A 27,116-nucleotide genomic window follows, 5' to 3' on the forward strand; every position below is an offset into this window, starting at 1 on the left:
TTTAAATGATAATACCTAGTGTGGTGTTATCACTTTCTAAGACTGCCGAAATGAGATAGCACAGAGACGTTACCAGTTTGTGCCGGCAGTAGATTGTCGTCGGTGTACAAGGTAAAGATGTAAAAGGCACAAAAAGACCAAAGGGATTAAAAAATAAACGAAAACCTCAACTGTGATTCCTTAGAAAATTTATTAATTTATAAAATTATGTAACAAAAAGTCACCAAAATTGCCGCACCGTGTAAAAAAATATGTATAAAAATGCCAACACTCATTTGGAATGAAACAGGAATTAATAGAATGTACAGTTTGGATGTGATTATGCCTTGGCGATCAGGGATTTGATCAGGGTTTCCAGTTTGCGGGAATCTGCGGCAAACTTCCTAATTCCGTCGGAGAGCTTTTCGGTGGCCATCTGGTCCTCGTTGAGCTGCCAACGGAAGGCGGCCTCCGAGAGGGTCACTTTCTCCAATGTCAATTTGGTCGCAGAGCTCGCATCCAATTTCTGCAACAACAAATAATACAAACATTAGGGAAAGGCATTAACGTGTTACAAATGTGGAGACACTGAAAAAATACATGGCTGAACACAAGATTAAGAAAGGGACACTTAGATAATTTGGACATGCGGAACGGTTGAACGAAGACAGGAGAAAGATGCCCGATGAAGATGTAACATGATCAAGAGATCTAATACTTGAGTGGGTTCATGTCAAGAGCCTGATTAACAGAAAGTTTGTATGGGATTTTGCTGGCTAAGAGGGGACTGCGGGACTATCGGTGTGCACAAATATATTCAAACATGTCCTCTTTAAAATGATTTTCCTATACTTTTCCATTTAATACAAAACTAGCTGACGTGTACCCGGCGTCGCTCCATTTTTCTCTACTTTCAATAAATATAATATCCATGTATTATATATATAAACCTTCCAGAAGAAAGTCTCTAAATGATAGTAAAAAAAACCCTATCAAACTCCGTTACATAGTTTAGAAAAACTGAGTGTACTAACAGACAGATGCCAGGGTGATCTGGGAGTTTATTTTCCTTCAAAACAAGGTGCAAAGTAGCGAGGTTTGGAATTAGCAACCTCTGGATGCGAGTTAAGTTAATTGAATCATAAACCCACCTTTACAATGGGCTCGGTAGATTCCTCGAGCTCCTTGAGCAGGCCGGGGCTGATGGTGAGCAGGTCGCAGCCAGCGAGGGCGCGAATTTCACCTGTGTTGCGGAATGACGCCCCCATCACCTCCGTCTTGTAGTTGTACTTTTTGTAGTAGTTGTAGATCTGTGTGACTGACACCACCCCGGGATCTTCCTCGGGCTTGAAGGACTTCTGGGCCGTATTTGCTACATACCTGTAATACAAAAACAATTTACATTATGTACTTATTGAAATAATAATAAAATTATATTATTAACTTTACACATGAGGCCTTAAGGGAAATCATTTCCCTCGGGGCCTAGTGTTGTCTAAGGGAATGTTGCATTGAGGTTATTTTGAGAAGGTACCACATAGGCCGGAATACATCAGCAGTTGAATACAAGAATGAGTCATAAACACAACCCATTCTCATGTGGCAAATGTTTTATGAAAATGTACAGGAATTGCAATTGCCAGTTTGTGGAATTGTGGCTTAGCCTTTTGGGGAATGGGGAATGTGTGGGATGAATGGGAAATGATAAAGGTTGGAAAGTACTTGCTTATTCAAATCTGGTCATTTCAAGCAACTTTTCTATGGTGAACGGTCGCATCTTTACTGTGGTATCTATCTTCCATTCTAGAACGAAGCGTAAATATAATTTATATTAATTTATTTACTTAAATGTGAAATAGCACATCTTGTTCTCAAATTTTTTTCACAAACACTGTTGCTTATGTATAATTTTGTCAAAACTTAGATGGTAAGACATTAAAACATCGATTCATAATATTCATGATACAACTTCTACACAATTTTCCAGCTTTTACCACAAGTTTCAGTATGTCATATGTATTGATTAGTTCCATGCTAACTCAACACAGTGACTATTCAACACACTTTTAAAAAGTGATATAAAGTCATTAAAAACCATGAAAGAAATTTATTTTTTAACCTATCCTAACCTACTTAACCCAGTTAATAAAGTTTTTGTTTCATCACTTTCCATGACTTTATATAACTTTTTAAAGATGTGATGAATTATCATTTTGATGATTTATCCGGTCACCGTATTGATTGTGACATTTGATGGTGAAAAAAAAAAATTATATTACAGGAGAGCGATAAAACTCATCTCGAAGCAAGAAAATAAAGGGAGACTGCCAATTTATTATTACGTATTCAGAAATTTATTGCTTCAAAATTAGTTTTTCTTTTTTTTAATTTTTCACATTTGCGGTATTATGTGCCCAGCAACTATTTACATAACATTATTTATGACCGAATTCTAATCATAAATGTATGCCTGATTCTGCCGCGTTATCTGTAACTTTAGTGTCTAAACGGTCACTAAATTTAAACCATTAAATTTAATAGATAGTCATACTTTGAAACTTTTTATTCTTACAATATTATTTATTGTGTGTTTACAATACACAATTCTTTTGATAAAAATATTTTCTTTTCTCCCGTTTCTTATCAAAACCTGCATTTGGTGTATCATTTAGGCAACACATTTCTTAGATCTCAAACTTTACTAATCTGAAACCTTTTACTAACCCTATTTTTTCCCGCCTAAACTTCAATTTTCCCTCCGTAAGGCATCATCTGTCAAAACAACAAAGTAATAAAATGATATTGTTTAGTGAACTTTAAAAGTAGAACACATTCAAATACGAAGTGAAATCCCTCAAGGAAGTAAGTACCTACCCTCAATTTCATTAGTAAATTTTTGCAAAGTACTAACAACTATTATTACATAAATTGTTACACTTTATTAATAAGGAACTCCAGTCCATTTTTTTTAAATCAATAGTGAGTGACCTTGTAACTTATATACCAGTATGTTTTTTTATTGTTGTAGTTAGTTTTAATAGTTAAAATAATTTTCAAAGTTAAAATTTTTTTGGGTCTTCCGAAAACGCACCAAAACTATGGACATGACGTATGACGTTTATTATTAAGATTACCCGCTTTTAACATTGAAGAACACAAGGTAAAATGTTAGCATCTCATCATTAATGTTATGGTATTGAACCAATATGCAAAATAACACCCACGACTGCATCTGATTTCAAAACCTGCATTACAACATTTAAAATACCCACAAGAGATGAAGAGAATGTTCAGATTCCCCACAATTTCCTTTACCTCAAAAACAGAAACAAAACTCTATAGAAATTATCATTTACTTTTTATGATCTAGTCATTTTCTCTTTAATTTCTAGAATTTTTCGGAATCCCTGAATTTTCCACACAAACGGTTCTCCCCGCGAAAACCCAATTCATGAAAAATCTTAGAAATATCCCACAATATGGGGAATTTTCCATGAATTAGCAACCCTGTTGTGGATATTGTAGACCATAGATATATTTATCACGTAGACTGGTTGTGAACAATAGCAGATTAAGTTGTACTATGTGTATAATGGTGTGAATATTATATATTATAATTATTACAATATATAATAATTAATATATAATATATATAATAAAATATATATTATAATTATTAAGTTTAATTAATAAGTTCTACCGAGCCGAACCCTCTGATATGAAAATATCTGGAGTCGGTGAATTATTTTCCCATTTAATCTCTGGTGAGTTGACATGTTGTTATTGTATTGTTTTGTATTTATTTTGCTTATACGAGGCATATCCAGAAAGTAAGTGTACTGAGGCTCTCACGACCGAATGAATCATATTTTCGATATGTTGGCTACACTTACGTGTAGCCTGACTCTTCCCCTCCGCAACGAGACCTGTTCAAGGTCAGTACGTTGAGAAGTGTCAACGCGACAACACGTTTCGTGAAAAATGTCAATCCAATCTCCCGCCAAATGCGAAATACGCGGCTCATCCGTTATCTCGTTTGGAAGGAAAAACCTCCGTTTGAGGTTTATAATGAGGTTAAAACTGCATATGGTGATAAAGCTATGAATTGTACGAGTGTGTACAAGTGGTATAGCGAGTTTAAAAACGGTTCTCACCTCTTCACCCTCCACCAAAAAGTTCAAAACCACAATTTCAGCCAAGAAAATCGTGGCATCCGTGTTTTGGGACTGTCAAGGCATAATTTTGATTGAATATCTGCCTCAAGTGGAGACCATCAACTCTACAAGATACTGTGAGACCCTAAAAAAATTGCAGAAGGCGATTCATAACAAGAGGAGAGGCATGCTGACAAAGGGAGTCAGCCTGCTGCACGACAATGCCAGACCACACACGGCCAACGCCACGAAGGAACTGCTTGCTTCGTTTAAATGGGATATCCTGAACCACCCCGCGCATTCCCTTAACCTAGCACCTTCAGATTATTATCTCTTTACCTCCCTGAAGCTGTACATGGGTGGAAAAAGGTTTTTAACCAACGAGGAGGTAAAGGAGGAGGTGGAAAAGTGGACGAAGGTGTTGGCGGGAAACTACTTCGAGGAAGGCATCAAAAAGTTGATCCCCCGCTTCACCACCTGCATTAAGAGGAATGGCGACTATGTCGAAAAATAGCTTACATATGTACTACGGTAACCATGTAATTTTTTTGTTTCAATAAAAAGATTTGTAACCTACAAAAATTCAGTACACTTACTTTCTGGATACGCCTCGTATAATGCACTTGCATAGTGTAGATTGACTAGATGATCGTTTGTGGAAAAGTGAGTGGAAGGGTTTAGTTTTTCCTATGGGGAAGATTTAACCCGGACAAAAAAATCGGAAGCATAAAAAAAATAAATTATTATATATATTATAATAATTAATATTAATATGTGTGAATATTATATATTATAATTATTATACTAATGGTGTGCTTTAATGTGACTGTATTGACTGGAGTTCTTTATTACTGATAATATTTGTAAGTTTCAGCTCCCATTAGATAATCATTAATATCAGGTTCATTAGATATTTGCATTGAATGGGTCTCTCGGCAAAAGCAGATAGGTAGGTACTAACCAGTCCATGATACGCCCCACGAAGGGGGAGATGAGGGTGACTCCAGCCTCGGCACATGCTACGGCCTGGGCGAACGAGAACAGCAGGGTCAGGTTGCAATGGATGCCGTGGGTCTTCTCAAGCTCCCTGAAACCAAAAACCAACATACATAGTATTAGGTACCTCCATTCTCCAGTGATAGATAATTCCTAATAGTATTGTATTATGTACTGTCAAAGTATGTTTTTGGGGCAATGTCCACAAGGGTTTTTTTTTTTTTTTTTTTTTTTTAGTTTATTTAGGAAACATACAGTTATACAAAAAATAATTGAATATAAAATATAGAACATGATTTAAACCACTTAAGTTCCATTTATAACATTTATAAAAGCTATAAATTAATAAAAAGTAATATAGTACATAGTGTGTATGAAAAATGATTAAAAAGAGAATACTAAACAATACAGAAGTAATATTTTTAACTTAGGTACATAATAGTACCTTTAAGTTTTGATAAATGTAATATAATAAAATCTGAGATGGATGTATTGTGAACATCGTAATTTTATATAATATGTAAAGTACCTTTAAATTTTGATAAATATAATAGTATATAAGTTTAGAGAAAAATTATAAAGAAACAGTAAAAGGTGATTAGGAAAGTAGTAATGATAATAAAATAGTAAGAAGTATGGAGAAATTTTAAAAAGAATATGTCAAGAGATTTTTTTTAGATCTGCCTCGGAAGAAATCCGCATGACGGGGGAACCATCATTTTTTCTTAAAAATATGTTGCCGTTTTTTGTCCATAAATATTGGAAGTGGTTTTGAGTCTTTTGATCCCTTGCTTTCTTCAGTAAAAGTTTATTAGAAGGTGTGAGGTGGTCATTGAGGAATATGCGGCTTGCTACTCCTGGAAGGCCGATGTCTGCTGTGGTCAGGGTCCGGTGGCGACGGGCAGCTGTCAATAAAGCATCCTTGCAATCCCGCCGAAGAAGACGTACGATAATATTGGAAGTAGTTGTGGATGTTGGTACAACTTTTGGAGTTGTAGTTGGCCATGGTCGCACTCTTTGGATAAAATCAATGTCATTTTTTTGTATTTGGAATCCAACCTTCTGGGATATATTTTCCACGATATTAAGAAGGTTTTCACTTTTAGAAGTTGGCACTCCGTGAATCTCAATATTACTCAGTCTATCAAATTGTTCTCGTTGATTATTTTTGGTATTTACTTCCTTAATAATCTCCTTTAAATTAATAATTTCACATTCGAGAGGGTCAATTTTAGCGATTTTACTGGTTAAAGTTAGTACTTTGCCGTTTAAAGTTTCAACTTCCGTAGATAAGAATTCTACTGATTTTATAATGGGTTCTAATTGTTCCGTAAATTCCTTTAATTTTGTGTCAAGTCTACACATAATGTTTTTTTCTAACTCCTTAAATTTTTCAACGATGGTTTTTGTAAGTTGGTTTACGATTTCATTTAATTGTAAAGGTTCTTCAGCGCCTTTGTTTGCCCTCGTATTCTTCATTTTGGAATGTCGAGTTTATATTAAATTTATTATAATGATATGAAAATATTATTGTTATACCTCCAAGAATTATTGAAAGATGGAGCTAAATAATATTATTATTATTAGCTTTGTGTTTGCGCCAAGAGGTGTCACTGTAGAACTGTTTTTAAAAGAGTTGTTAAATTTTATTAATTTAGAATTTAAATAAATTGTTCGTTTTAATTGTAGTAATTCAGCAACTTTTTGTTATTTAATTGGAGTTTTTATTTTATTTTTTCTTGATTACAGTTCACATTCAGTTCATTTGGTGTTTTGTTTTTTGTTTTTTTTTTTTTATGTTATGATCACTTAACCTCACAAAATTTCGCAATGTTACGGCGTGATTTAATAATTGTTAAGGTTTATTATTAATTTATTATGGTTTAGTTTAAGTTTAAATTGTTTTAATTACAGTTAACTTTCGTTGCTGTTGTTATTAATGGATTGACAACTAACATAACCTCGAAAAATATAACAGAGTGTGGCGATTAGCACAAAATTATGTTTATTTTAGTTTTATCACTTTTGTTCACTGTATTGGGATAATGTATATTGTTGAATTTAATATTTTAATTCGAGTTTCACAAATAACACACTTTACATATAGTTTACTAGATTTTTGTAGGAGCGAAATTTGTGCTTGTTTACTGTTTTAGTATTGTAGTATATGAAATAAAGGGTTATAGCCTTACTACCCGGATGATGGGCATATTATAATTTACATGATTTTTTAGGGGAATTCAATTTGTGATGTTACTTTTAACAACAAATAATGAATTGAGAGAATACTAAGATTACCATGTTCATATTTTTGATGTGGTTCTTGAAATAACATTGTACTTATTATATCTACTAATATTTTTTATCCCCGAAGAGTTGACAGAGCAGTAGAGGATGGTGTAAAATTTATTTTCATATAAGATATATGTAAGTTCTAAGTAAATAATTATTATACTTATTGTATCCGAGAAGATAATGTGTGAATAGAATAACACGTTGTACAGGGTGGTACAAAAGTAATCACCCTATTGGAAAACACTACAACTTTTGCAAATGGCGCCAAATGTCAATTTGGTTTTGATATTCGTGAAGTTAACAAACGCAGAATACAAATCAACAAGACATGTGGGGCAAAAGTAATCACCATATTGGAAAATGCTATAACTTGAAATTTGCTTTGAAATTTTGCTTGCGATTGCTTTGAAATTTTGACACAACATTGCATTCAAATATGCCTGTGTTTTTGTATATATATATGTATATAAAAATATCTATATTGCATAGATATCTATGACAGGCAAAAATATGGTTTTTGAAAAACAGTTCCATCTGTTGGAAAACATGCTTTTTTTGTTAAATAGCGCCATCTATTGGACGTAAAAGCAACAAGCTCTATTGTTTCTCTATCTGCACGGACTGCTGAGCCACAGCACCGCGTAGGCCGGGCACAGTTAGTATTCAATAAAATAAACTAAGTAGCCAGACTAGTAGCCAAATTCTTGTAAAAGTTTTGCACCATATATGATTTAATCAAAGATTTAAACTATGTGCCAAATATAAATATTATTTTCTTAATACTGACCTAATTTAGTCGGCTAAGATAAGGTATTTAGTGAATATACATTTATAAGAAATTAGATCACAGAAATTGATACAAAAATATGTTTACGTTCGGGCCAATATACTTTGGCCTGTCAAAAATATCATGAATTATTGACTTTTAAAATGCCCTATTTATTTCAAATTCTTAAAGATTTTTTTTCCTAACTATGTCGGGGAAAAAAAGGAAGTAATTCCAATGAAATTAAAAACTATAGACACGTTGTAGAGATCTCAAAAGTGCCAAAGGAAAGACGTGGTAATTGTCGTACTTTTGATTATTTTAAGTATAAGAAATTCAGCCTACTGGCAGTAAGTTGTCTCATATAGTGTTCCGTATTCATCTTAGTGTAAGCGAGTAAGCGCAGGGCCATCTCATTCACACCTGTAATGTAGTATGTACTATTCAACGCAACTGTTTAAATACAAAAACACAGCCCTGTCCTGTATCTACAGGGTTTTCCAAGGAGGTGTTATTTTGAATAGCCCGCTATTGCGGTAGATGTTACTTTTGAAGCTGTCATTTTTTGACATTTGACAAGTAGAAACTACGCCATTAATAAAAATGGAACGATACATGCTTCAACAACGCATTGAAATTATTAAAATTCACTTGAGTGAATCAAATGCAAATCATCTTGAGTGATGAGGCCCATTTCCACCTCGGTGGCTTCGTCAACAAGCAAAATTGTCGCATCTGGGGCTCGGAAAACCCAAGAGTTATTGTTGAAAAGCCTCTCTATCCTCAATGTGTGACTGTTTGGTGCGGTTTATGGTCCGGCGCAGTCATTGGACCTTACTTTTTCGAAAATGAGGCTGGAGCAACAGTTACGGTGAATGGATTGCGCTATCGAGAGATGATTAATGATTTTTTATGGCCGGAATTGGATGGTATTGATCTGGACAACGTTTACTTTCAACAAGATGGCGCTACGAGCCACACAAGCAACGAAACCATTGATCTTTTACGATTGAATATCAAAATAACGCCTCTTATTGGAAAACCCTGTATTTTGTTCATACACGCATAGTCTTTGAATCTATCTTTGTCATTTTTGAACCACATTTGAATTAAGAATTTACTGGAAACGTTTTTGTTACTTGTCACATTTTTTTTTAAATTTAGTGAGACAATAAGGTTACTACATGTATTGTAATGTCATTGAGTAATTCAATGATATTATACCTGGCAGCTTGGATGCCTTCCCATGTGGACGCAAGCTTTATAAGAACCCTTTCCTTTTCGATTCCATTCTCCTTGTAAAGCTTAATTAGTTTCAATGCTTTGGTTATGCTGGCTTCTTTGTCGAATGATAATCTGAAATTGGGAAATTCACAAATTAATGAATCATTATTAAAAACTTTTGGAGCGTATTTAAAACCCAGACCAAACATTATTATATTGGATTTCATTACCTGGCATCTACTTCAGTGGACACTCGACCAGGAATGATCTTTAATATTTCACAACCAAATGCTACACTAAGCACATCCATGGTCTCTGAAATCTTATCATCAAGGGTGCTGCAATAAAACAAAAAAAAATGCTTAGTATTTTTTATATGCATAACAGACTTTTTGTCCTTCTACAATGCACATGTATCATAAACTAATATAAAAAAATAGAAGAAAAATAAAATAATATTTACAATAGGTAATGAATGGCATTTAAATGCCCCTTGAATCCTTCAAGGTTACTGATAAAAATGTCAACAAATGACATTGTTTAATAGCCCCATACCTCGTGTAATACTTTGCCGAGCCAGTACGTCTGTTCTGCTATGTGGGATGCATAGTAAATAATGGTGCTGTCCCTGGCTGTAGTTGTTTGGTACAAATAACTTATAGCATTCCAGTAGGTAAGAGCCGTTACTGCAAGTGCCCCACTCCTCCTCGACTGGAGACTTTTGTAGTGCGTTTTTTTGAACAAATCTTTGTGATGCATGAATCGCGGGTACTCTCCATGCATTCTCATATACTTTTTTCTCATATAATCTAAGGAACTTTTTTTTAATCTGTTGTAATTTCTCAATGTATTTTTGCTGTTATGGGGCCCATACAGCTCAGGCGATTTCAATTTTAGGCATTATAATGCAATTATACATGGCCATCATTACTTCGAGATTTGAAAACTGTTTGCAATATCTTATTACATCATCAGAACTTCTTTAGCGTCTTGATCCTCGTCCGACCCATCTTCATCAAAACTCCTGTTATGTACGATACATTCAACTGATTTAACGCCGATTAACCTACGTTAAGGGGTTACACAACCTTGAGATTTTCAGAAAATCGAATCATTTGTTTTTGGCTAGATAAATTGTTTATACTTTAAAGAATATTTTAAACGTTTAACCATTTCAAAATTTTAATTATTTAGAAGTGAGCGCGGCAGAGTCGGCAAACTCAGGTAGCGATCGGATGAATATCTATAGCCAACATGAGAGCCCAACAGAAGACTAAAGAGGTCAGGAAATCGAAAAGAGCTTCTCAAAAGGAGTAGGAAGACATTGCGGCAACAATGGAAGACCTGGTGTATTGTGTTTTATTCAAAACTACTTTCTTACAAACTGGTATACAAGATATCTCAAGATCCACTTTCTTAAAATTTACAACACATATGTTTAATAATATTATCTAAGATGTAGCGGAAATTTATTTTTGATTGGATGCCACGTTCATAAGTTAAAATTTAAAAAAAAAAAACTCAAAATAGAAATCAGTTTTTTTTTATAAACAGCTTACATTTCTACAAAAAAAAATTCCCTCGTCAACATCTTAGGTAATTTACCTTTAAAATAATTAAAAAAAAAATTTCAGACGATGCCTGACAGAAAAAAAAAATACTATTAGCAAGGATTTTCAAAAGAGGGTCCTACTTGAGGGGTCATACCTGTTATTTAAAAAAAAAAATATATATTCATTATCATTTCAAATTATTCATAAAACTACTATGTACAGCGTTTTCCAATAAGAGGTGTTATTTTGATATTCAATCGTAAAAGATCAATGGTTTCGTTGCTTGTGTGGCACGTAGCGCCGTCTTGTTGAAAGTAAACGTTGTCCAGATCAATACCATCCAATTCCGGCCATAAAAAAATCATTAATCATCTCTCGATAGCGATCCATTCAACGTAACTGTTGCTCCAGCCTAATTTTCGAAAAAGTAAGGTCTGTAAAAGTAATGACTCCGCCGGACCATAAACCGCACCAAACAGTCACACATTGAGGATAGAGAGGCTTTTCAACAATAACTCTTGGGTTTTCCGAGCCCCAGATGCGACAATTTTGCTTGTTGACGAAGCCACCGAGGTGGAAATGGGCCTCATCACTCAAGATGATTTGCATTTGATTCACTCAAGTGAATTTTAATAATTGCAATGCGTTGTTGAAGCGTGTATCGTTCCATTTTTATTAATGGCGTAGTTTCTACTTGTCAAATGTCAAAAAATGACAGCTTCAAAAGTAACATCTACCGAAATAGCGGGCTATTCAAAATAACACCTCTTATTGGAAAACCCTGTATATATATAAAATAAAAATTATTTTATATCTTTAATAGCTGTGTCAAAATTTATTTTTATGTTTATACCTATTTTTCCTAGAGCCAAGATTGTGTAACCCTTAAGCTAACGCAAAAGATACAGAATTACACTGGCGATTGTTTCGAGAAAAGGAACAGATTGAATACTTACGATCCCTTTTCATTTCCATATTTAACAGCCTTGTCCACCAGAGGTCTGTATTGTGGCATTCCAGCGGCGGACAGGATGAGGGAAGGGTTGGTGGTGGCATCTCGAGGTTTGTACACATTCATTGCTACAATAAAATAATTACTTTCACATTTATTAATTTACACCTGATCTGGCATTTACAGAGAAGAAAATAAGAAAGTGAATCCCTCGGCCCAATTGTGCATTTATACGTCAGTGGTAAGCAACTGTCGAGTCATCTATTGTTTGTTTGTCCCCTACAGACTCAATAACTAATGGACCGATTTCCAGATTAATTACTGGACCAGTTTGGTCCACCAAAACGTTGACATGAGCGAGACAGATTATGCTCATAATGCCAAATCATGTATTGGAGTAGTGCAGATATATAACTCATCCCGTGCAATATCGACACGCGTGAAACGCCTTGAAGGCATTTGAATTTTGCTCCACTTTGGTGAGGCGTAATGCAATGTGTCTGGAAGGAATTCGTTTAGGAATACTAATTTACAATTTTAAAGCTGGAACATTCACACATTGGCCCTGAATTTAAATGGTTTCGGACATAGACATACGGTTTCACGAGATTTTCAGCAATGAATTGCGTGTCCTTTACTATCGAGATGATTTTGCAAACGCTGATTTTTTTATATATTTTTTTTTATAGTGTTATATATTATATTATATATTCAATTATTTTGCCAATTTAACATAGTTGAGTGAATGAGTCACCAGCCACCTCTGGTGGCAAGTGGTGCGTGAGAAACCAAGCCTTTTCACCATACTGTAGAAAAGTCAATCACAGATTAATGGTTAAATTTAATTAGTTTATAGAGAATGTACAATAAAATCACACATAATATCCTTGACACAAAAAACCTCAAGTAACCATTCACACATCACGCATACTTGTGACATAGGCCTGAGGGAATTCCTCAAGGTCTCCAAGTAGTACTCGACTTAAAATAATATCTTTTAGTCAGCTGTGATATCAACAGATACTGTGTACTATCAAAAGAAAACATCAAGCGAATGTACGTCAATTATTTGTTTACCAAATCAAATTTATAAAACTTCAGAATTCAATTGCCAAGATAAACTTTAATAATCAAATCAATATTAATTCATAGATAAAGAATCGCAATAATGGTTAGTGATTACGAATGATGCTATTAAATTTCTCCAGCTATCTTTTAAGATGAAAATTTGTGCAATACAATAAAGTAAATAATAAATTTTATTTATTGCATTGGTCTGCTGCCCTCTGAAGGAATAATAAATCTGTCTGTTTCAATGGCAGTTTGATGATTTTCAGCTGTCATTTTCCAATATAATAAACTAGCAGAGCTTGCAAAAAATAAATGAAGATCTACAAATTAAACATAAAAACCGTAAATAATTTTGTTCAATTAAATGATCTTAGAGTTTCATAAAGTTGGAACAAACATAGAGAACACACGTATTGATGAATTAAATTATTTATTAGTAGTACAATATGCCGGTTCAGCTCTTACTTGTGATAATAATGTCAAGGATTTTATTTATTCTTGACAGAAAAAGAATCACTTACATACATACTATTGTACGTCTAGATAGATGTATTACATTTGACCAATTTCAACAATTTCACGAAAGTTACTTAGTTAACATTCAATATACATAATGCATAATATTTATTTTGTGGTTGGATGTTCCTTCCTCCACGAGAATACAAAAAAGTTTTGGTACTTCCAATTGTAACGTCATTGAGTACTTGTTTATTTCTTTGAGACTGTATCATACCATGATACCAGGGCACCATAATGGTGAATAGTATGATGGTTCCAAGCAATAAAATTATGACAAATGTATTACAATTACCTACTTATGTACTTTATTTGTGATTCAAAACGCATTTTTATGCAACGTAATATTGTTGACCATAGTTGTAACAAGAATCCAACTGGATGTAATAATTATCCGCGCTAAATGTAAGTGGAGCATTACAAAAAAGAAACATAGTTTCTTCTAAACACCGGTTTATTGCAGAAATAAATTTTAATGATTATAAATCTGGGGCACCTTCAGTATTACATGGCTTTAGCAATGTCAGGGTCTAAGAATATTTTATCAAATTTTGAGATGTTAATACAATAATAATCCTTTCACGAAATAAATACATAGCACAAAAATAATACCTTCAAAATCCCCGGTATCGGCCACCACCAACGTCATTGTTTTAAGTTGTGAAAGGGAACTCATTTTAGATATTTTTTTATTGCTGCTGTAACTACACTTTGTACCTCTAACCTAAGCGACTAACTTATATGAAATGATATTATAGCAATAAATGATAAAATGACGCGACTTGCGATAGCAAATAATAATTCAAGGTGTTTCAATGACACTTGTGAACAATGTTGCTAGTATAAATAAACCAATCACTGGTTGCTAATAGCTTGTAGTAGCTCGAACCATGCTAAAACCGAAACAAAAATAAGGTAAACAGTGTTTTTAACTAAAGCTAGATGAAACCTGAAAAAGAGCGAAATAGTAGCTAAAATCCTTAAATGGCCAAAGTAGGGACAGAATTAAGTTTGAGAGGGAGGGGGGTGGGAAACTAGAAAATATTAGAGTTCAACGCTAAAATGATAATTTACGTGAATAAGCTATAGAAAAGTCCAACATTGGAACGTGCTGTAAACCGCTACCTTACTTTCGGACTTTACTTTTCTGCTCGGCGGCCTGAAGTCATTGTTTGAGTGGTACTAGAAGTTGATTTATGAGTGGTACCATCACTCCGAAGTGGTCGTGTAATATCCGCTATTTTGCCCCTGAATCCTGTCAACCTAACAACGGACGCAGGGCCGTCTCTGAACCAGACGGCGCCTGGCGCGAGTAAAATTTTAGCGCCCATTGTCAAAACCAGTAGATGCCAAGATATGTGATCACTGTAATCAATGTTATTCATTAATGATTTGTATTTTTGTATAGGGCCGTTTTTATGAAATAAATCTGAAGGGCTATGTGTTAGGACCGTTAGGTGTTAGGTATTATCAGTTCCTTGGCGCTATGACAATTCGCCGGGGCCGGCCTAGGACGGACGGAATTATTCGAAAACAATTTGAAGCACGGGTGGGGGGAAGGGAAGGAAGGGTTTGTATGCAAAGTGGTGCATAAAGAACTATTATTTTATTTTTGTGTTGTTAATGCAGTTATATCGGCTTATGATTTTTTTAGTATTTGATGATACAAGGAATGGGATATGTCATTAAAAAAATTAAATAGATTTCGGAATTTCCATACATCTTTCCTCTCTACCCGCGGCTAATTGTTGTCGAATTGCTCCGACTTCGGCTTTTTAGGTCCAGGATCAAATCCATAAATATACCACTCTCATCAAATCCATACCCATAGACAATGCTCTTTCGTATGAAGTTTGAATCTTCACAGCAGCCCGAAGACCAAAAACAAGAAGAAAAATCAGTTTTTGAAATCTGTCAGAAATTACCGCTTTGTTTGCCGGGTTTTCTGCAGACGGTTTTTCACGTTTTAATTTTTGTTTTGAGGTATTTATTCTCCATTTCACATAAAATTTCGTCTGTATTTTCGTATTGTTCAAAATTTAGTAACGCACATTTTTTTGGAGTAAATGAATCTTAACGTATGTTCAATTATTTTGTCTGCTGCATTTGCCGACTGCATCCGACATACAATCGATTTTTATAAAAACATATAGTTATGTATTTGCTTGTGTGATTATGATTGTGAGCTCAACACCTAACAAAGAATTACGGGTACAAACAGAATACCTGTTGAAATATTATGTATTTTGAGCTTAAAATGAAGAACGATCACATTTTCCGTTATTTTTTTTTGCAAAATCTTACTCCTTCGGCTCTCCTTTCTTCGTTCTGTTAATCTATTATTGTCCTTTGTTCTCTCAAAATAGTTAAAATTCTTAATACTTTATCAAATAATTAACAAATCTGATATCATACCTTATTTTATTCGTGTATTTCAATGACAAGATTGTCGTCTACACTTTTAGCATTGTTATGATATTTTTGCAAAAAAAACATTGACAGCATGTTTTCAAATCCTTCCACAAAGAATGACAATAAAATCAACTTTTATTACTTGCGGTGTTATGAAGATTTTATTCTACGTTTCTTATGATGCTATTTGTATTTTACTTTCGTCTTTTGGTTCATTCTGAAATTGTATTTTATGTTTTACATTGGATAAAGTTGTGGAATTCTGCCTCGCATTTAATAAGCAAAAAAAATAGCTCTTGGTTGCAATTTAATTACTTCAAGAAACAACGGTTTGTCAGGGTGGAGATGGTAAATTTAAAGTTCCATTTTTTCTCAATTAAGTTAGGTTTGAGGGTTAGGAAAAATGCATTAACTATTAAAAGAACAACCTAAAAACCTATTTTATGCATGTTTTACATTTCCCCCGAGGCGGAATTTGTTAATTTTACCTTACATTGTTCCATAGTTGTTTCAAACACTAATAATCTAATCTTGATGTTTACACATTCGATTGTTTCAATTAGATGGTTGATTATTTCAGTAAACATGTTGGAGGTAGTGTTTCCCCCGTCGCCCAACTGGTACCTGCCCAGCGTGCTGTGTGTGGCTCCCGATGGCTGCATCGTGTACGGATCCTGTGCCAACTTCATTACCATCCTCACCCCCAATGCCGACCCCTTGCACCGAACCTTCTCCATAAAGATTATACATGTGGCTCATAAACTGAGGTAAGTGTTCATAATTTAAAGAATTTATTATACAGAAGTTCAGTCGTTGGAACTTTTAAATTAATGCTTTCTAGGCGCTTGAGATATCTAAGAAAGGCAATGAGTTCAATTAGAAGGAGCTAAAACATGCAGTGGGGTATGTTGTGAGGCTGAGTGGGAGGGGAAGGAGAGGGGTGAAGAGAAGAGGATCGTTGGGAAGTACAGATACACTTTTTTTTAATTACACGGTTATTTCAATAATAGCACTTTTGACAATTATTTGCAGTGGCGGTTCGTGGTCTTTTTAACTGGGGGTTTAGAAATTTAAGAGAAGATATCTGTACCCGAGAAGCATACGGATGCAACTCCAAAACACTTAATGTTCAGGAGAGCAGAATACATTTATGTTTTTAGCAAATCTCTCGTTCATTCCACAAATATTTTGATTGATGAAACATCTTTACAGGATTGACTGGACACGGAACACACAAACAAATTTACCGACAGACGAAATGCAAAGTGGTCAATCAAAAGAGTCAATCAGATCTTCGCTACAATGAGTAAATAATATTTTATTATTGGGTGACTTAAATCTCCCAACTTGTATTAATATGTAGAATTTTGGTTAATTTACTCTGCATTTCAATCAACAGAAACCTTAAAATCTTGAATTAACACACAAAAAAAAATGTTTGTAGGTCGCGGCCTGTTTGAAAAATAGGCAAACGGCCCCTCTGCTGAAAAAGTTGTGCATCACTATCATAAATATATCCCATGCAGAGATGTAGGTACTCGAAACTAGGTACCTCCATAAACATTGGTTTTTAAAACAGAATTAATGGTGAGTTGTAATACGAAAGAAGGCGTAAAAAGGGAACAAATTTGCAAAGCTCAAATTTCGCATGACTTTTGCAGATTTTATGACAATTTTACATTGTGTCCGATGGATAGCAATGATTCACATAGCCGGCAATCTTACACAGATAGTGCCATAAATATATGAATCCCTCCCTAACGGGTTAGGAAATTCTTGAAAAATTCCCAACTATTTTTTCAGACCTTATGACCGATTCATGTATTCAGAAATTGTGTTGACGAAATTATTTGCTCAGTGAATCAACCTCGTTATAACAGTAAAAAATTATATGAAGATAAGACTGAACTAAAATATTGTTTTGTAATTGCTCATTATAGCCGTGAACTCGCTATTGCCACTATCGTTAAATAACCATGTTTGACTGTGGATATATATATACAAGGCGTATCCAGAAAATAAGTGTACTGAATTTTTGTAGGTTACAAAATTTTTTATTGAAACAAAAAAATTACATGGTTACCGTAGTACATATGTAAGCTATTTTTCGACATAGTCGCCATTCCTCTCAATGCAGGTGGTGAAGCGGGGTATCAACTTTTTGATGCCTTCCTCGAAGTAGTTTCCCGCTAACCCCTTCGTCCACTTCTCCACCTCCTCCTTTACCTCCTCGTTGGTTGAAAACCCTTTTCCACCCATGTACAGCTTCAGGGAGGAAAAGAGATAATAATCTGAAGGTGCTAGGTCAGGGGAATGTGCGGGGTGGTTCAGGACATCCCATTTAAACGAGGCAAGCAGTTCCTTCAAGCAGGCCGTGTGTGGTCTGGCATTGTCGTGCATCATGCTGACTCCCTTTGTCAGCATGCCTCTCCTCTTGTTTTGAATCGCCTTCCGCAATTTTTTTAGGGTCTAACAATAATAACAGAGTTGATGGTCTCCCCTTGAGGCAGATATTCAATCAAAATTATGCCTTGACAGTCCTAAAACACGGATGCCATGATTTTCTTGGCCGAAATTGTGGTTTTGAACTTTTTGGCGGAGGGTGAAGAGGTGTGACGCCACTGTTGAGACTGCCTTTTGGTTTCAGGCGTGTAGTGTGTAACCCAAGTTTCATCTGCAGTAACGATGGAGCGGAGAAATTCATCTCCATGGAGTTTGCAGCGCCTCAAAAACGCTTGTCCGGTTTCCACTCGATTCAACTTGTGTTGGTCTGTCAGCTGTTTTGGGACCCACCTCGCGGACAGTTTCCGATATCCGAGGGTTTCTGTGATGGTTTCGTGTAGTAGAGATCTGGAGATTTGTGGAAACATCGCAGAAAGTTCTTCCACAGTCAATCTGCGATCGTCACGGATTTTTTTATTATTTTCGATTTTTTCCACAATTTCGTCAGTCACAATTGAAGGTCTTCCGCTCCTCTGATCATCATGCACAGACGTACGACCGTTTTTAAACTCGCGATGCCACTTGTACACGCTCGTACGATTCATAGCTTTATCACCATATGCAGTTTTCACCTCATTATAAACCTCAAACGGAGGTTTTCCCTTCTAAACGAGATAACGGATGACGCCGCGTATTTCGCATTTGGCGGGAGATTGGATTGACATTTTTCATGAAAAGTTGTCGCGTCGACACTTCTCAACATACTGACCTTGAACCGGTCTCGTTGCGGAGGGGAAGAGTCAGGCTACACGTAAGTGTAGCTAACATGTTGAAAATAAAATTCATTCAGTCGTGAGAGCCTCAGTACACTTACTTTCTGGATACGCCTTGTATATATAACAACATTTACAAGTTGAGATCATATTTGTATCAGATCGGAGTTCTTTACATTGTCTGTAAATAAGGGGTGCTGGGTTTTCTATTCGGTGAGCTGCTATATGTTCAGGGCCTGGTCCGGTTGCTGTGATGTAGTATATCCAAGGAGAGAGTAGTTGGTAGTCCAAGGAAGCGCAAGGTTGGAAGTAAAAGGCGCTTGTAGTGGTTCCAGCGGGAAGAAGCAGTCCAGAGTGAAGCGGTCAGAGTAGATGTCGGAAGAGAGAGACTTGAGATTGCTTTTCGCGCAGTATATAAAGGGGGTAGCGGGACCGTGCACAGATCGGTGTGCATGCGTCAGGACCGTCCCATGTTAACGAGGTGCATTTTTGTGCAGCTGAATGTGTTTTCACGTGACTTTAATAGTCAATATTAAAATTATTTATTCATAGTACCCTTTACGCCGCTTCGTCTAATGAAAACTGCTTTTCCCTAGCATTTTTTATGTTTTTATAATAAATTGTACAATATGAATCAGTGGGTCCTCAACCCGACATTGGTGTGAGGGAATCCTTATAACTACTTAGTATTAATGTTTACATATTTCAATCTTACTTTACAACATAGACGCGAGTCCAGCCTTTCAATCTGTATATTTTTATGTTGCATTACTGCGGCTAGACTCACGCAAATCTAACATTAATTTGCGTAATTATATGTGCTTTTTCGTGCTTTGCGGTGATTGGCTTACGATCGCTGGTCAGTGTCTGGCCAGGCTCGGCGCTTGGACAAAAGAGAGAGGATGCGACGTAAATGCTGGGTCCGCAGCTCTCGCTCTAGTCAGTCATCCCTGGTCGGGAAGGGGATACGATGTAAATATTAGCTTACTTATCCTTCTATGGTCAGAAAGCTGCTTTGTGGCTTTTGGGTAGCATTGCGTTCGATCAATATTTGTAACCATGATCCTAAGGGAGATGATAATGACAATAATTTCTATGAGACCATATGAGCTGTTTCCAATAGTGAATAAATTAGTCTGAGGGGTTAAAAATCATAATTTTCAACGAAAACGTGAGATGGAGCAGTGAAACTACTCTATATTACATTGCAACAGTTCACTTTATTATTTGTAACAAAATGTCATGAATTATCGATAAAATGGTTGAAAGATAGAAAACTGTATATATCCAAACTCAGAATGTTTCTAATCATGAAATAAAAATTAATGCAAAAATGTAATATTGAATCAACAACTAGATTTAATGGAACATTATTGGTCTAGAACATGTAAATAATTGCTGTTTATGCTAAATATATAAATGACTGTTTGTTTCCTTAACCCTTTAAATGCCGGAAGGCATTTTGCTTGGATGTACCGACAGGCCGCGAATTTTTTTACACCGATACCTTGAAGCTTCATTTAGATCACTCTAAAGTCGATATAATCTGTGAACTGTTATATTATAATTATTTCTTCATCATCCTACTAGATGTCACCGTGGGTTCCATATTTTAGATTTTTCAAATTACTTGAGTTTGACAAGCAAAATCGTCATATAGAACAGCGTGTTAACGCGCTCATTTTGTATGGCCGGCGCTTAAGCGCTTGTTATATGATAGCGAAATTTCGCAAACTGTCTTCATTTTTTTGTCACTAGAGGACGGTAGTTGTACATTAATGAACTTGTTAAAATATAACGTCACATGTGCGTTTGTCGCAAAGCAACGAACGTATAATATGAATGTGAAATATTAAGTAAAACAAACAACTTAGTAAAAAGGTATGACTTATTTGCAGAACCTACTATTTTGGTAAAGCATTTAATTTGACATTTTTTATAAATGTTTCGTCATTCACTTGCTGTTGTCATTAGTGTTGAGGAACATTTCCGATACATATAGTTTGTTTTACACGGTGTTCGGAAACTCGTGGTATAAACGGTAAAACCCTTTATAGGTCATAAGCTAAAAACGGATAGTTTTGAGACCTGCAACATTAAGGTTTATATTTCTTTATGTTTACAAGTTATAACCCCTTGGGTTGTAATCATTCTGAGGTAACGCACAGAGGTCTTGAATCGAACCAACCGCCCGAAGTTCGCACATGTTGAGTAAATTTACGAAAATCGCGTCCTGGTCAGTTTCTCTATAAAATTATCAAAGCAGTTATTCCCCTGTAACGCAAATAAATAAAAGTACATTTTTCCTTACCAACCTGTCGTTTTGTAATGAAAACAATAATTTTATATCATTTTTTTTTTAAATGGACCAGAAAAATGGTCAGAAAAAAACCCGCTGGAAAATCGAAAATTTCAAAAAAGCTAAGCAAAAAAAAGTTTTTTTCTGTTCATCAAAATGAATATAGAATACATAAATAAAACCATTAAGGGCGTATCGTTTAAAAAAAAGTTGTCCTATAAAGGGATAACTTGTGAATAACCTTTCATTTATTGTCAATTTTGGGTTATGACTTTTTTTATTTGAGCTTTCGTTTTCGAGAAAATCGAAGGTGGATTTATTTGGTAAATTTCTTAATTTTATATTTGATAGAATATCTATACACGTTAATAACATCATTAATAAATTGACCTCGAGAAATAAAATAAATTATATTTTTTTATTTATATATTTGTTAAATTTTTCTGTGTTATTTAGTACAACTAAACAATAATCTTTTTTCATTTATTCGTTACTTGAAGCATACCTTGTTTGGAGTATTTTTTCCGGCTGCCATGGATAAATCATATATTGATCTACAAAGAGAAAAATAATATTATTGTTTGGAATTTACAACACAACACATAGATAGAATATCTATGATTTGACAACGTGTGAATGGTTACGTGTTTATATGCAGAAAGGCGATGGTATTGTTAATTTCCTTAAAAAAAAAATTTATCTGTTTAATCTAAAGATAAAAATAAAAAAAACGGTAATAAACTTGTTTACTCCTCATAACGAAAATCGTCATTTTTCTCCCATAGTGCCATGACGGTCACCGGTGACCGCAGTTAATTTTCTTGATTTTCATGGAAAATTTTGGTAAAAAAAAAAGGAATACGTTTTGATGGTCGCCGATGCCATCTGAGTATTTTTTTTTCAAATTTAAAATGGTAATGTTTTTTCATTTCCACAATGGCGTTCAACGTGTTAATACCCCTTACCATGTAAGGTAGGAACAGTGAAAAACTTGACTTGTTTTCACTTAAAACGTCCGATTTTACCAAACCAACAAATGATCTGGCGTGAGATGGTAATTTTTGGTTTAATTACCTAACGTGCCATATGAAAAAACGTTCACTCTCCCACTTAGTCAGAGCGCGTAAAGACAATGAATTCTCTCACACACACTTGCATAAAGATGCCGCCAGTAAACATCATGACGTTAGTGCTAACCGTTAGGAAAAGGAACACATATTAAATGTTGTATTTTACGCCTTTTAAAAAATATGACACTTGAAAAAATACAATACGTCAAATTTACATGAAAAAAGAGAATTTGTGAGTACTTACTGTTTTTGTAGCTTCCTTAGATTATTGCAATTCTTTAAGTGAGTCGGTATTCTACTTTTAGACCCATTAATGAAACATTTTGATGGCATTTTCGAAATATATACGCCGTAAAACAGGGAGCGTATAGTTTCACCGCCATCACCGGGGGCTTCCATCCCGGAATAATTAAAAAACTGTGAAATGTGTTGAAAATTTGGTGCAAGATGAAGTATTTATTTAATTGTTAATATCCACAGATAGCATAACGATAATAAGAGGCCGTACTTCTACAGATGTGTGTATTATATACATATTTTAAATTAAAAATATTGTGTAAAGCCGTTATTAACGCGATAATCATAGATCCAAGTTTTAAAAGTGGGTTGTATGGTGTATCAATGTTTTTATTTTTTATGGTCGAATGCCTACAACAACAAAAAAAAAATAGGCAGACTGAAAAATAATAGTCCATTAATTGGTAACAAAGAATATGAAGTTTGAGAATGACATACGAAAGGCAGTATTAAGCCGTTTTAGAGAGCCGTTTTCCAGCAAATCACCATTCTGCCCTATAACCCACTCTTAAGGCACACAGCCAGTTAAAAATAAAAAATAAATAAAAATGTTGCAATGCTTTTAAATACATATTTTTTATATTTAAACCTCCTTAGTTTTTGGAGCAAAGTTATATATTTGGGAGCAGAATAACCCCGGATTACGGTACTTTAGAGAATAAATTTTTCAACATGAAGTATAAAACGATGATTTAGCAATTTCTAACTTTTTCTATACGTTTTCTTCTCTACAGGCATCTTCCATATCATCTCCATCAGTCTGACGATATGAGGTCACATTATGTGACTGAAGTCAACTATTGACCATTGACCTTCAAGTTCTGAATGTTGTACTTCTAGGGTAACTTGCATAGCGTTGTGTCCAGGCTGGTTGACCACACGCAACTTTGTATCCGCAGCTGATGATGGCCTGGTGAAGCTGTGGAGTGCCGAGACTTATTCATATGCTGTGGCACACAATGCCCATGCTGAAGCCAAGGAGGTAAGTCATTTGCAACAATCAAACTATATTATGTATAAAATACCTAATGTATCAGACGGGGTGAGATACACAAGACTGTAATAGTACTGGAGGTTCCAATCCGTGGAGGCGGAAGATGTCGTTCCTTCAGTGGCGTGGGGGAGGAGAACGAGCAGTATCTGTAGCCACTGTAGTCTGCAGTCTCTGTAGCTGGTCCGATCGCTTGCAGGGTTCTTTCTGTAGACGCTTCCGGGTCTGGTCCAAAAAGGTAGAGAAATCTGTGGTCCAGGAGAGGGCGAGGGTCAGAAGAGAAAAAAGTGGAGCAGAGGCAGAAGTCGGAGCGAGGTAGAGTGCAGAGCAGAGAGAGAAGTAGAGCTGATGAGTGTTGCTGCTTGTCTGCCTTTTTCAGGGCCTTGTGCCTGTTTCAAAGGGCGTGGGCAGTGGTCGAACGCTATCACTGCTCCTGTGTTAAGGCAAGATTCTCAGAATTGAGAACCGAGTGGAACGCGATGACGGCGTACCACCGGTCATTTTGCCGGCGCACGGCCAGTCATTTCGTGCAGTGGTCGAACGCTACCACTGCCCCACTTTGTTTAGGCACGATTCTAAGAATCAAATTAAAGACTGGCTAAGTACTTCTGGGCGCGCCTCATTATATAGCCGCCCGGGCGCATTCGAGAACATTTCATAACTGTAGATAGGACGCCGAACACTCGCATTGCCACTAGAGCGTTCTCGCTAAAATGCGTTTTGCATTGGGGAACATACTAGAAAATTCTCGTAGCATCGCTACAACACCACTGTGTAGCGACCGGTAATTCCAATATCTATAGATGCATTTATGTAGTGCCCGATGCACAGTAATATCGGACAGTTCCTACCTACCTGCACTAATTTCAGTAGTTATTATTTAATATTTAGAACACACAACCAATAACTGCATTACTATATTAGGTTGGTTCATAGATTTTGAACAATTCATCAAATTTCAACTATCATTTTCGTGTTCCGTGAACGTCCTATTCAAATTCATAATTATAATATATATTTGTATCTGTGATTATAAAGTAGACCATAGACAACATACAGAAATAGAAAAATCCAATGTTGACCCAAATAAGTACCTTGCACTACAATTTCAAGGGAACTAACGAACAGAATTAGCGTGTTTATAAAGATTATGATTTTATTAATAATTTTTTTATAAGTCTTAAATATGGGATAAATGGTAAAATATAGATGAATTCATTGGCTATAATCAGTTTATATCTCTGTATTAAAATTCGGAGGTATGATTTTTTTTATGTGGTGGCAAGTTTCCAAATCCTACGCTAAGGAATCACAGTCGCTTGACTCGGTTTTCAATTATTAACGCGTTCGTTCGAGTAGTTATAACCCAAACTGAGAACTTAATGATTCATGGTCTATCTCCAATGTTTCTATTATCTATGCATAAAAGCATGCTACTGAGTATTATAGCCACCATTTAATAAAAGTTCTTTACCTTTATTTTACATGCTTTCATAAAATGGTTGTCCTTTTGTTTGTTACTAAATTGAATTTGTTTACTAAGACGGTAGCAGGGGTGGCCTTCTTGGACGAGAGGGACATAGTGTCCGTCGGCAGCCTGGGGGTGCTGGTGCTGTGGAACTCGCGGCAGAACAGCGTGAAGGTGGACTCCAAGCTACTCAAGTCGTACAAGCCCATCTGCCTCTCTGCCTGCCCGCACAGGAAGCACGCTGTGGCTCTGGGCACCAAGCAAGGAGTCGTTCTGGTTGTGTCCGTTGAAGGTGATCACTATATTCACTATATGTACTATAAATATCTGATGTACTTTATTCGGTAATTAGGGGCGGTAGTTGCTTTAGAGGCATTTTTTATGTAAAATGATCTTTGTGTTTCAGATTCTTTCAAAATTTTATTCAAAGTCCACGGCCATGAGACTGAAGTGACTTCTATTTGCTGGTGTCCCTCACCGCACTGTGAGCCCCTGGAGAAGCAGCTGGCCATGAAACGACCCAAAATAAAATCCTTGAAATTGCGAAAGGTGGCCAACAAAAAAACTGAAGTTATATCGAAAAACGGCCAGCCAAATGAGGTGGTTGAGGATGACAAGGCTTTCCTAAATACATCTGAGTATGGATTATATGAACAGTCGTCAGGTGAGGAGGCCGATGAATCAGATATATTCGACGTCTACAAAGAACATTCTTACAAAGAATTCGGTTACAATCCGCATTCAGATTCTGAAAAGGATAATGCCAACACCAAATACACCCCTTCCATGCTCCTGAGGAAAAATATCCAATACCAAAAGTTAGATAAGAGCAGCGCAAATCTAACTCAAGCCATGGAATCCATCAAAATTAAGGATGAAGACCCTAACAAAGATTCTGCCCACAATTCCAAGTTCTTAGACGAATGCAAGAAGTTGCAAGACTTGATGAATTCTAGAAAAGCAATCAAATCACAAGTGAGCAATAGCTTCCTGATTGATGACTCTTTTAATGATTCCGTAGCTGAGGTCGTACCAGTCGAACCTGACAGTGCCAATGTTTCTATAAATCCAGCCGATGAGTCGGATATATTTGATATCTACAAGGAGCCATCGTTTTATGAATTCGGCCATTCCAAATATGTCCCCAGTCAATCTGACGATGAAGATGACCGTGAGAAACCCAAAGTAGTCCCAGCCCCGTGCAATGTTGAAGCTGTGGGTAAAAAAGCACACAGTGTGGACTTCCTAGATGCGTGCAAGAAACTGCAAGATATTTTGGAATCGAAGAAGCAAATTCTCTCGGGGAGAAGTCAAGATGAAGATCTGGCGAAGAAAGAGAGCGATAAGGAATCCGATAAGAATCTCCACAGATCTACTGATGAAGCAAACACCGACGATGACTTCCTAGACCACAGTTTGAGGAATGAGAGCAGCGTCAATGTTGCCGATGAATCTGATATCTTTGATATTTACAAGGAGCCTTCATTTTATGAATTTGGTCACTCTAAATACATTCCCAGCCAGTCAGACAACGAAGCGGATAATGAAAAACCAAGGGTCAAAGTCTCTTCCGACTTTCTGTTGGAATGTGCCAAGCTCAAGGAGATGGTGGCCGGGAAGAGTGATGAGAATTCCTCAGAGAATGAGATTTCTGAGCTGTCTAATAATGTGAAGAAGCTGGAGTTGGAGACGCCCAGTGATGTGGGTGTTTCTTTGGCCACAAAACTAGAAGAATGCTTTGAGACTGAAGGTGATGCCAAGACTGGTGAAAGTTCTGTCTTTTTAGCCACCTGCTGTAAGAAAGGGTAATTTTATAATACATTTTTACATCTATCAATCAATCCTTAACTATGCTTTG

The 27,116-nt window shown here is 35.8% G+C and overlaps 2 protein-coding genes across 4 annotated transcripts in view; one reads left to right on the top strand and one right to left on the bottom strand.

Annotated features, from left to right (window-relative positions):
* Nucleotides 1-171: 171 nt before the first annotated feature.
* Nucleotides 172-14,332, bottom strand: Taldo (transaldolase). Of its 2 annotated transcripts, none has more exons than XM_089632049.1 (7): nucleotides 14,119-14,332; nucleotides 11,924-12,047; nucleotides 9,645-9,752; nucleotides 9,415-9,546; nucleotides 5,095-5,220; nucleotides 1,131-1,359; nucleotides 172-505 (listed from the first exon to the last, which is right to left on the bottom strand). In XM_089632049.1, the coding sequence occupies exons 1-7, from the start codon at nucleotides 14,180-14,182 to the stop codon at nucleotides 320-322; spliced, it is 969 nt and encodes a 322-aa protein (XP_089488175.1). In that variant the 5' UTR covers nucleotides 14,183-14,332; the 3' UTR covers nucleotides 172-319. The 2 variants fall into 2 exon arrangements, with proteins under 2 accessions (XP_089488175.1, XP_089488176.1); XM_089632050.1 differs by having other exon boundaries at nucleotides 11,924-12,064; nucleotides 14,119-14,265.
* Nucleotides 14,333-15,357: 1,025 nt separating this feature from the next.
* LOC149423630 (uncharacterized) overlaps nucleotides 15,358-27,116 on the top strand; it is a 34,562-nt gene continuing 22,803 nt past the window's right edge. The window contains exons 1-5 of one of the 2 annotated variants that reach the window (XM_089631691.1): nucleotides 15,358-15,489; nucleotides 16,499-16,685; nucleotides 23,640-23,781; nucleotides 25,334-25,550; nucleotides 25,665-27,063. In XM_089631691.1, the coding sequence (XP_089487817.1) occupies nucleotides 16,504-16,685; nucleotides 23,640-23,781; nucleotides 25,334-25,550; nucleotides 25,665-27,063 (1,940 nt within the window). In that variant the 5' untranslated portion in view covers nucleotides 15,358-15,489; nucleotides 16,499-16,503. Of the gene's footprint in view, nucleotides 15,490-15,638; nucleotides 15,718-16,498; nucleotides 16,686-23,639; nucleotides 23,782-25,333; nucleotides 25,551-25,664; nucleotides 27,064-27,116 lie in introns of those variants that run through there. The other variant, XM_089631692.1, reaches the window with a different exon arrangement.

Source organism: Hesperophylax consimilis, chromosome 5 (genome assembly GCF_061612785.1).
Source record: "Hesperophylax consimilis isolate HC1 chromosome 5, BYU_Hcon_1.0, whole genome shotgun sequence".
Lineage (NCBI taxonomy): Eukaryota > Metazoa > Arthropoda > Insecta > Trichoptera > Limnephilidae > Hesperophylax > Hesperophylax consimilis.